The following is an 11453-nucleotide window of genomic DNA, read 5'->3' as shown; positions in this document are numbered from 1 at the left end:
AAGATGATATGTTAAGCTCTTTATGTAGCCGAACGTGCGCTGGTTTGAATGGGCCGCCTCCAGTTTCCCCTTTGTTTTGCTGCCTCCAGCTAGCGCTGTGATGTCGGCTGACCCTAGTTACCTGTGATTGGCCTGGCCGTGCGTCACTCAGAAAACAACAGGCCAATCAGAAGAGATGCTCATGAATATTAATTAGACAGACCAAAATCGACTTGTTCTCAGCATAGCTCCTGAGAAAAGAGCTGTAAAAATATATTGAGATGGTTTTTGGTACTTATACCGCAAATATATATTCTTAAGGACATCAAAACCTCAAATAAAACTCCAGAAAGGTGTACAATATGGGACCTTTAAGTCTGGAGTAATGATGCTGAATATCACAGGAATAAATTACATTTAAAATATATTAAAATAGAAAACCTTAAATAGAAGTTATTTAAAATAAATGTATCCCTGGTGAGCATAACACGCTTATTTCAAAAACATTCAAACATTTTACTCACCCTTAAGTTTTGAGTGGTAGTGTACATACATTTGTGGTGCTTATATACAGTACATCTGGATTCAGTTTATTTATTGATAATGATAGTAAAGACAGAAAATGATGGCGAAAAGAGAGGGGAAACAATATGAGAGAAATAATAAGAGTCTCAATCTTACAATGCCTGTATGAGCACCAAAGCTCAATGTAAAAACCACTACATCACGACTGGGAAGGGACAGTAAATAAACATGCTCACCTCGGTTATTCCTCTGAACAGCTGAACTGGCTTGTCTTTTCCAGCACAGAAAGCAAATGTACACAGAGCCCAGGCAGATTTATCCTCAAACCCTGCTAGCAATTTACACAATCCTACAAACATAAAGAAAACTGCTCAATTTGCATATTACTAATTTAGCCTCTGCAGTAAATATGGCTTATTAAGAAATAAAGCGAAATAAAAATAACATAAAATAATAATATTAAGGGTAAAAACCCTAAAATTAGAAACACTGACTTTGCAACTAACTGAAATAATTAAGATTACTAACTTGAAAAGAACAAAAACAAAAACTGAACTAAAGCTAAAACTAAAAAAAAAAAAAAAGATAAAAAATGACTGAAAATTAAACTAAAATAGGAGTAGGTTCAGTAGGAACCTAAATCTTTATTAAAGTGTCTTACCCTCTGGCTTCAGTTTATCCAAGAACCATTTTCTGTGGAGGGAAAAATATTTATAATTAATTAATATAAATTATTTAATGCACTGTGCAGTATACATACACCATATCACTGTTTTATATTTATAGATTTTAAAGGAGCTTGAGAGAGACTCACATGTAAGGTCCTGGTAGTCCTCCTAGTGCCCTGAAGCACAGACAGGTGTCCTCCACCAGCACTGGCCCATCCACCTTCACACAAAACACACAACATCATGTCTGAGGCTTCAACCAAGGAAACAGAGTACAAAAGGTGCGCAATTTACAAACCTGCCTTGCTGCTTCTTGACATTTATGTATAGAAATGTCATCTGGTTCCCCTTGATATTCAGGCACTGGAAGAGAAGCCATAATCACATAACAAATACAGCAACAGCATGCTTGATATTGTAAATCAACAAAGCAGAACAATAATAGCCAAATACTTACAGTCAATCTTCTTGGAAATCAGTTTGTAGGGAAATTTGTCACCAAGGATCTGAACTACCTGCAAAACAGGTAAAGCAGTTCCTTGAAGCTGAAAACATTGAAATAATTAAATGGCCGGCCCAAAGTCCTGATCTAAACCTGATTGAGTCTCTGGAAAATCCTTGGCGACAAAGTTATGGCTAAGAAACCCATTACAGTTACCGAACTGTGGAAGAGACTGGAAGAAGAGTGGACCAAGATCACACCAGCGCAGTCTGAGAAACTAATGATGTCCTGCAGCCGCAGATGTGCTGAAGTCATTCAAAGGCCTCACTTCTTACTAAATTCTGACAGCTGTAACCCTCCAAAATTTTAGTTGTAATCTTCTTTCGTGCAGTCAATGCAGCCATCTACCAGGAAATTTTAGAGCACTTCATGCTTCCTTCTGCTGACAAGCTTTATGGAGATGCTGATTTCATTTTCCAGCAGGACTTGGCACCTGCCCACACTGCCAAAGGTACCAAAAGCTGGTTCAATGACCATGGTGTTACTGTGCTTGATTGGCTAGCAAACTCGCCTGACCTGAACCCCATAGAGAATCTAATGAGAGGAAGATGAGAGACACCAGACCCAACAATGCAGATGACCTGAAGGCCGCTATCAAAGCAACCTGGGCTTCCGTTACACCTGAGCAGTGCCACAGGCTGATTGCCTCCATGCCACGCCGCATTGATGCAGTAATTCATGCAAAAGGAGGCCCAACCAAGTATTGAGTGCATAGAAATGAACATACTTTCCAGAAGTCTGACATTTCGGTTTAAAATATCCTTTTTTTTTTATTAATCTTATGTAATAATCTAATTTTCTGAGACACTGAATTTTGGGTTTTCATTATCTGTAAGCCATAGTCATCAAAATGTCAAGAAATAAAGGCTTGAAATATTTCACTCTGTGTAATGAATCTATATAATATATGGGTTTCACTGTCTGAAATGAGTGACAAAATATATTGACCTTTTTCATGATATTCAAATTTTTTGAGATGTACCTGTATATATGGTGTGTGTGTGTATATATGGTATATACATTTAAAAATCTTCAGGCATTGTTTTGTTGCTCATTCGTGCAAATAGCTCGAACGTGTACATTAAGTCAATTTGAATATAAAAATTGTCTTTAAGGCTATATAAACCACTAACTAAATAGGCGTTTATTTAGGAGTGAGGACTGGACTTGGCATTTCACTATTTAAATGATGATGCTTCATAGATCAAATCTTACAGTGTTTCGCGGCATGTGAGCAGATACTACTCATTCAAAGCAAAGCAAGACAAGACACTTATTCACATTTTGTTCTACATTGTGTTTAAATTGGATAAATTGTGGCCAACTCAATTTTTTTTAAACAGCCACACTCTCACCTCTTCCAATTTCTTCGCGTTCCCGGTAACGAATACCACAGCTCTGCCGGTAGGTACTGCCATGCTTCAGCCTGTTTCGGCCACACAACTTACTGTCGGAACTGTAAAACATTCGGCTCTGTCATTCCATAAACCAATCGTATTCATCGATCTTAAGTTTTCACCAATCAGGGAACGTTTACGCCACACTCTAGACACGCCCTCCTCATACACTGACCAATCGCTGGATGCTCAATGCCGTCCTTCTGTAAAACCACTCCGGGTGGAAAGTGCAAAACATGTGAGTTGTGAGAGAGCATTTTCACATGTCAACGACTGCAGAATAGAAATAATTTCGGCAGTATTTGCCCATTAAAGTACTAAGTTAGTTTTATCGGCCTGGGAAAAAGGTTATAATTAATCTGATAAATCTGAATTGAGAAGGAGTTGGAGGATCCGATCCATAAGCATGAGCTTACTGCCTCGCACCGCTGAGGAGTTCAGCTCGGCGGACTACTGGGAGCGCTTTTTCCGTAAAAGAGGAGAGAAGGCTTTCGAGTGGTACGGAGACTACAACTCCCTCTGCGGTGTACTGCATAAATACATTAAACCTCGTGATAAGGTAACTAAGACATCGTAAGCACCAAATCAGCATAAGATCCTGTGACACTGAAGACTGGAGTAATGATGCTGAAGATTCAGCTTTGCCATCACAGGAATAAATTACATTTTAAAATATATTAAATTAGAATCATATTGTTTTAAATTGGAATGTGTCACAGTTTCAGCTTTTTTTTTTTTTTTTACTGTATTTTCTTTTTATTAAGAAATACCAACCCGAAACTTTTGAACGTTAAAAAATTTATATAATGCCATAATGCATTTAATTTCAAACATTACTTTCTTTCCTCTTTGGAACACAAAATTGAGAAATTTTGAAGAACTGTACAGGTTGATCTGTTCTTTTTCACACTTACAAATGATGTAAAAGTTATTAAATATATATGATTAAAGTGGTTCAAACCAGATTCTAAGCCAGTTTTGTGAACTGTAGCAACTGATTCATTGAAAATCTACAGAATGATTCTTTTGATAATTCTGTACTTCCTTCATGAACATGCTAAGAAGAGCTAGGATATCTGGGATTTCAAGATTTTCAGTAAATATCGACTGAACTAGTTTTTAATAGCCAATAAAGGAACCGAAAATAAAAAAAATGAATTTTTTTTCTGATAAATAAAAATAAGAATAAACATCATGTAGATGAGAGTTAGGTAACCTTAGAATTAGAATTGTAACTCTTGTTCTCTGCTGCAGGTGTTGGTGGTGGGCTGTGGTAACTCTGAGCTGAGTGAACAGCTCTATGATGTTGGCTACCGTCAGTTAACCAACATTGACATCAGCGAGACGGTGGTGTCTCACATGAACCAGCGGAACGCAGAGCACCGTCCTGACCTGACCTTCCAGCAGCTGGATGCCACCCAGACAGGCTTTGAGAGCGGGAGCTTTCAGGCGGCACTAGATAAGGGCACGCTCGATGCCATGGCTTCAGAAGAGGACGGTGCACTTGCAGGCAGGATGCTGGCAGAAGTTGGCAGAGTTTTGGCTGTGGGAGGCCGGTATGTCTGCGTAACTTTAGCCCAGGAGCACGTCATAAAGCTGGCTGTGGAACATTTCGCCCAGGGTTGGGCTGTACGAATTCACTGTCTTAGTGGACAGCAGAATGAAGAGTCTGATTCCTCCTTTGCCCTCCCTGTATTCGTTCTAGTTTGCACCAAATTCCGCCAAGCGCCCCCGTTTGCAGTGCTTGAGTTGTGTCAGGGGGAGGATGGCGCTCCTGCTAGACTTGCATCAGTACCAGAGCTGTTGTCCGCTGTGAAGGAGAGACAGGCCTACAATCTAATGCTGCATAAGCTCAGAGGTGGAACAGACGCTAACAGCACACCATCCCTCACGCTGTGCCATGCAGCCACTGGCTGGCCTCGATACACTCTGACGGTGCAGGATAGCCTGCCCTCTGCCAAGCTGCCACGGAGTAATCACTTCGCCATCTTTATCGGTGAGCATTTGGTTCTTTTGCGTTTTCAATGTGATGATCACTGTCATAGGCCAAGTATAGTTACCTATACAGAGAGTGCAGCAGTTGGATTTCGAAAGTAAAAATCACATTCATTTTCTCCATAGCAGAACTGATTTTTTATGGTGACTTATAAACCATTCAAGACAGTTCTACTGGGAGCTGCAAGGTTATTAATTAGCATATGCTTTTGTTGAAGCCGTCAGCCTGTGTTATTTCAACATATTTTTAAAATAATTTTTAACAATCAGGTTCATGGTGAAACACTACATTACCCATGATTCTGCAACGAAATTTCCACGAAACAAGCAAATTATGCCAAAAGAACATTTAAGTCATTCGCAAGGCTTCATCAGATTGTAGCTCTTTCCCTGATTAAAGTACAGAGTTTTGTACCGTTGCCTTTTTGTCCAGTTTTAAAATACGTCTTTGCTTCACTAATCAATTTGTAATATTGTGATTCACCTTTGTAGGTTTGGTTCATGGCTTTTAACTCTTAAATGTAGAATGCGGGCAGGCACTATTACAAATATTTATGGAATTCTTGAATCTGATTGGTTAACTGCAGAATTAAGCAATTAGATATTTCTGTATAATGTTCTCTCTTATCATATAAGTGTAAGTTCGAATAGCTAAATACTGTCAAAAGTGTCCGTGATAAAAACATAAAACTGTTTGTATTTATGTTGGTTTAGAAAAAAAAAATGTATGACTCAAAAATGTAATGTGGTATAACCATAAAGTACAAAAGTAATAACATACTTTGTTACACCTTGAATAGATATGCATGTACTCATCATAATAATAATACACTTTACATGTATTTTCCAAGGTGAATTAATTCATTAATTAATCAATTAATTTATTAATTAATTTATTTTTTGCATGATTTTGTTGGTTGAATTTGTTTTGGCACATGACTTTGATTTGGCTTAGTTTTTCAAGCCAAATCAAAGGATTGCAGATTAATATATATAAAGAAAATAAATATTATAATATAACAGATATTAAAAAAAAATTTTTTATTTGTTTATATGTATATATATATAAACACTCAGACATATATATATATATATATATATATGTGTGTGTGTGTGTGTGTGTGTATACACAATTTTACTTTTTTTTTCATTAATATATTTTTATTTTTAGTTCCTCAGGGCCGTGAGTCTGATTGGTTATATGGCTCTGCTGAAGGTCGGACTCAATTAGCATCCAGTGCAAAATTCAGACGCCTGGTCATTGTGGCAATGCATCGAGATCAGGAGTATGAGGACATGCAGGCTGTCCAATCAGAGCTCTCTCCAATGGTGATGGAACTCGCTCCTCCTGGAATGCCAGCCAATCAGCAGGTGCACAAGAGTAAAATGCATCTGTATTGCGCTTTATATTGTCCTCATTCCTCAGTCATGCACTCTCTTTCACATTTCCTCTGGTATAGGTGCCGTTCCTGTCTGTGGGAGGAGATCTGGGGTGGAGGGAAGTCATCGGACGAGGGGTCAGTGCTTTGACTGGAGAGTATTCTGTGGAGGATGTGAGAGGAGAGGATGGTCACCTCTATCGCAGGCTCATCTTCATGAACAATTCCCAGCTGGTGCAGTCAGAAAGCAGACTGCGGTCTGCCGTCACAGGTGTGGTACCGCTGTGCTTGAATTCTGAAATGTTTATAGAACAACTGGAGATTTATTTCAGTGTTTGGTCTCTTTTGCTAGCTTCTTCTGCTCATAAAAAGAAGAACAAGAAAAAATCCAAACCGTCTGTTTCTGAAGCCCCTGCTTTAACAGATGCTAAAGATCGCATTGCGGACAGAGGTTTTCTCTGCTGTACACACCATGAAGTCATGGTGGCGGGTTTAGCCATGCTAGGAATGGATGCAATCAATAATAAAGGTAAGTGTGCTAACATTAAAAAGTTTAGTGAAAGTTTAGAAATTTTACATTCGAAAGCAGTGGTATCGTTTAACTTTTTAATTAAAGGTGTTAATTATGAGGTGTGTACTTAAAGTACTATAGCCATATTCTGGCTAAATATGCATACAACAATATAAGCCTTGCTTGAAGTATGCATTACTGTTCAAAAGTTTGAGGTCGATAAGATTTTTTGAAAGAAGACTGTTTTATGTTTCGTAAAAACAGAAATATTTTGTACTGGCACTGCTATGCCAATTAAAAAAATAACTCTTTTAAATTTTAATATATTTTAAAATGTACTTTTTTATTTATTTTTTATTCTTTTATTTATAAAATGCTGCTTAATATTTTTGTGGAAACCATGATACATTTTTTTTTTCAAGATTCTGTGATATATAGACAATTAAAAAGCACAACATTTATTTGCAATAGAAATATTTTGTGACACTATTTATGTCACTTTTGATTTAATTTGTCCTTCCTGAATAAAAATATTAATTTATTTCCATAAATAAATAAATAAATGTTACTGACCCCATACTTTTTAATGGCTATGTAACAAATTAATTAATAATATTACAACTATTCATTTAAGAGTGTATATACTGTGGCTCTTTTGAGCAACGTGTATCATGTTTGCAGTTCTGTTTGCAATTCTGCTGCTACTAGTACAACAGAAATTAAAGAAAAAATTGTTCACACCCCCAAAAATGAGGTTGTAATGTGCTCGTGTACATATAATGTACTGTTACAGTATTTTTTTCATGGAACACAGAAGTAGACATTTTGAAAGAATCGTTATGCAGCTTTTGTCCTACAACATCAGTTCATAGTGACCAGGGGCTGTCCAAAAATAAATAACATCCTCATAAAAATGTGTAGTGTGTGTGTTATATTGCATAGTATGATAGCTTTGTGTATGGAACGAACAGAAAATTTTGCCCTTCCCTAAATCTTGCATCTAGCCTGTAGAGTTGCACGATTAATCACCCACACAATCTTATTCCTAAATAATAATGATGTCTATGAACCCCTTGACAAGTACGATCACAACAGAACAATAAAATCTGCATTCATGCTGCCGGTGACCCAGAGATAACAGTTGTCATGTTTAGGTATGAAACAGCTTCACAAATAGTTAAACCACACAGTATTGTTATTTCTGTGTTACAAAAAGCCGAATTATCACAGTAGGACTGTGATAATTTTTTTTTAGTTTGGATAAAAACACTGGTAGTTCTACGGTAGTGATAAAAATAAAGTAAATAAATCACCGTTTAAACAGTGACTTCAAATAAAGATTGTATCAATGTTTCGTTACGCCAGTAGGTGGCGACAAGTGACTGATAAAATTTTTAATTTGTAATTGAATTATTAATTCAAGAGATTTGTTCAAAAAAGCTGATTTATTCAAGTTAGGTTTTAACGAGTAAGTCATTGACTCATGCATTCAAATAGAGTTAAAAAAAATTTTAAGCAATTAGATATAACTACAATTAAAATTCTAGATAATTGTAGAATAGACTGCAGCATTTAACATTTTGTCAGAATCTCTAATAAATGACATGTTATTTTGTTGTAGTTGTCTATTCAGAATCGTGATATCTGTTTTAAACAAAAACAGTGACAATCACAATCGTAATTCTGCATTTATCCAGAATTGTGCAGCTCTACTAGCACGTATCCAGAATTGTCTAAATGGCCTATTCCTTAATCAAAGAAGTGCATGAATCATATGGACCACTGTTATGTGTTGAATGTCAGTTCTCTCAACGATTTGCATAATTCACAAAAACAATGTCTGTCACATGTTCTCCAACAGATCACCCAATGTCTGTGTTACTGGTGGGACTAGGTGGCGGTGGTTTACCCCAGTTTGTGCATGACTTTGTGCCGTTTGCACGGGTTGAGGTGGTTGAACTGGACCCAGCTGTGCTGGAAGTGGCTCAGTCCTGGTTTGGATTTCAGACTGACGAGAGACTGAAAGTTATACTTGGAGATGGACTGGAGCACATCAAAACTCTGGAGAGTAAGGGTGAGAGAACATCTAGATTTAGTCATTCTAAACCTTTTTGACTATAAAGCCTCCTGTTATCCATAACAATAGTCGAAGACCCCATGCCTTTTCCATTTGTTTGTGATTTACTGGAGAAGGATAAAGATTTTTAAAAATCAGTTTTGCTCTCAATTTCAACAATTTTAGAGCTTGGCATAACTAAATGTATATCCGTTGAAAAACAGCCTATGCTGTTTATTGTGTGAGATTTTATTAATTTACATGACTTTGCCAGCCTGAAAATAATTTTTTTTAATTTACCTCATATATCCAGATTTTCCCCAAAAAAAAAAAATGTTATTGAGGAAGTTAATTGCAATAAATATCTATAGTGTTTTAGCTCATTAACATTTATTTTGTCTCATTTGAAATAATTTTAAGTCATCTTGAGGTTTGCTGATTTTGCTGATGCCCTTTGGTTAAAAATGACTGATCTACTGTGGACTCATCAGGTTTTCTTAAAATAAAAAAAAAGTTAGCGAGTGCTTTAATGTCATAAAAAATGAGACAACATAATTGATCTGTGTACAAATAATGTATACTGTAGATTTCAATAGTTTAGCAAATCAAAATATAAATAATCTGCATTCATCTACACGATGATGATGATTTGTTATGCTTCTTGATGCGTGGGAGAATCATGATATCTATTGGTCATGTTTTATGTGGAAGAGATTGCATTGCAGACTGCATTGCACCAGATAGCCTATTCTTTCTCTACTATATTATCTACTATGTTACTATATCTACTATATTATTTTTTCTGCACTTATATAGGAGGACATTCTTTTGATGTCATCATGTTTGACGTTGACAGCAAAGACACGACCCTGGGCATGAGCTGCCCTCCATCTGCCTTTGTAGAAACATCACTTCTGAAGAAAGTTTACAGCTTATTAACCCCTCGAGGTAAGCACTTAGTGTTGTATGATCAGTTTCAGACATCTGGCTTTTTCCCCCCCCCATGATCACTCTTCTTTTCTTTCCCCCACAGGACTATTCATGTTGAACCTAGTGTGTCGTGACTCGGCTCTCAGGAAGTCAGTTCTCGAACGTGTTCGAGCCGTGTTCCCGTGTGTGCTCTCTCGTGGAATCGAGGGTGAAGTCAATGAGGTGCTGCTGTGTTGCAGAAGTGCAGGGGAGGGACACAAACCTCACAGCATTCCACAAGCGTTACAGCAGACAGCAAGAGACCTACAGAAGACACTACGTGCCAACACCCAGACTGCACCATGTGTGCCTCAAATAGACATTACTGCAATGCTGAATGACCTGAAAGTGATCTAAAGATTGAGAAAAGGTTGGAGCGAAAACTAAAAATAATAAAATAAATGGCTGGTTTGACCTGAAAAATGTGCATCATATTCAAGGTTAAGAAATTAACTTAGCTGTCATCGTATGTTGCCTTTGATGAAATGGCATACAGCCTGGTCCATATTGCAGCTTATTCTGGAAACAACAAAACAAAACATCTACTTAGAAGGGAAGGGATCATCTGACTGATATTTAAAGCAACCATCACAGTTTGTTTAGACATTGCGTAGCATTTAGGGAAAATTCCATCTGAAATAAATGAAATCCTTCTTTTATAGTCCATTTTCAAATGTTTAAGCATATATTGTGTATATATGAAAAATATAACAACCTTTATCATTGAAGATCTATATCTAAATGGAATCATCAATAGACATTTAAAGACTCAAATTATTATCAATACAACATGCAAAACCATTGCACTTCATAGGACAAATAATAGGGACTACACTTTATGTTCAGATGAAAATAAGACTCCCTGCTAGGGTCAGTACACTGAAACGAATTTGGAGGTGAGACAGTTTTCACTCAGAAATTGCTGATAAATTTACAAATAATTACAAAGAAACAGCAAATAACATTACATTTTGAGGTAAAAAGAATGAAATACTAATTTCTTGTTAAAGAATATTTTCGTAAAAACTCCAATAGTGTTTGTTTTATTGAAAACTTAAAAAGATCATTTTTACAGTGTATATCATCAATTAATCATAAATTCATTGAAATTAAATATATTTTTCTTTTGAGAAGTGTTTTATAGTCATATATCAATTATGTTCAGGTAATGGTAGGTTTTAGGAATTCTTTACTCACTGACACAAATATAAATGAAGTGTTCTGTTGTAAAGTGAAATGCACTGTAGAATGCATAGAGAAGCAAACTATCTGGCAACCCTGTAATGGCTGTGCAGTGTTATTTTTACTGGATGAGTCTATTGTACTGAAATGAGGGTGGATGTACCCTACAGTGTCATGCACTGAGGGGTGGCGGGCCATAAAAACAAACTAAATGATAAACATATAGCAGCAGGCTACCACCTTGATGTACATAACTATCATAGTTTACTTTTAAAGTATGGAAAAATTTT

At 36.6% G+C, this 11453-nt stretch overlaps 2 protein-coding genes across 2 annotated transcripts in view; one reads left to right on the top strand and one right to left on the bottom strand.

Moving 5' to 3' along the window:
* Positions 1-3167, bottom strand: part of LOC107733807 (inosine triphosphate pyrophosphatase-like) — a 6284-nt gene extending 3117 nt beyond the window's left edge. Inside the window, exons 1-6 of the mRNA XM_016545602.1 lie at positions 3030-3167; positions 1630-1687; positions 1471-1535; positions 1319-1392; positions 1166-1197; positions 741-853 (exon numbers count right to left, since the gene is read on the bottom strand). Of these exons, the coding sequence (XP_016401088.1) occupies positions 741-853; positions 1166-1197; positions 1319-1392; positions 1471-1535; positions 1630-1687; positions 3030-3092 (405 nt within the window). The 5' untranslated portion in view covers positions 3093-3167. The remainder of the gene's footprint in view (positions 1-740; positions 854-1165; positions 1198-1318; positions 1393-1470; positions 1536-1629; positions 1688-3029) is intronic.
* Positions 3168-3289: 122 nt separating this feature from the next.
* LOC107733805 (methyltransferase-like protein 13) lies at positions 3290-10878 on the top strand. Its single transcript, XM_016545601.1, has 8 exons — positions 3290-3630; positions 4326-5067; positions 6238-6437; positions 6527-6716; positions 6798-6974; positions 8818-9030; positions 9829-9960; positions 10046-10878. The coding sequence occupies exons 1-8, from the start codon at positions 3478-3480 to the stop codon at positions 10336-10338; spliced, it is 2100 nt and encodes a 699-aa protein (XP_016401087.1). The 5' UTR covers positions 3290-3477; the 3' UTR covers positions 10339-10878.
* The last annotated feature ends 575 nt before the right edge of the window (positions 10879-11453 follow it).

The sequence above is a fragment of the Sinocyclocheilus rhinocerous genome, unplaced genomic scaffold (assembly GCF_001515625.1).
Source record: "Sinocyclocheilus rhinocerous isolate Xijiao unplaced genomic scaffold, SAMN03320098_v1.1 scaffold2685, whole genome shotgun sequence".
NCBI classification, from domain to species: Eukaryota; Metazoa; Chordata; class Actinopteri; order Cypriniformes; family Cyprinidae; genus Sinocyclocheilus; species Sinocyclocheilus rhinocerous.
Note: the sequence above shows the minus strand (reverse complement) of the source record. Positions and strands in the feature narration are given on the sequence as shown.

Coding starts and splice junctions, on each gene's coding strand:
- LOC107733805 (XM_016545601.1), top strand. CDS start 3,478: ATGAGCTTACTGCCTCGCACCGCTGAGGAGTTCAGCTCGGCGGACTAC. Junction 6,975..8,817: donor GGATGCAATCAATAATAAAG/GTAAGTGTGCTA, acceptor GTTCTCCAACAG/ATCACCCAATGTCTGTGTTA. Junction 9,961..10,045: donor CAGCTTATTAACCCCTCGAG/GTAAGCACTTAG, acceptor TTTCCCCCACAG/GACTATTCATGTTGAACCTA.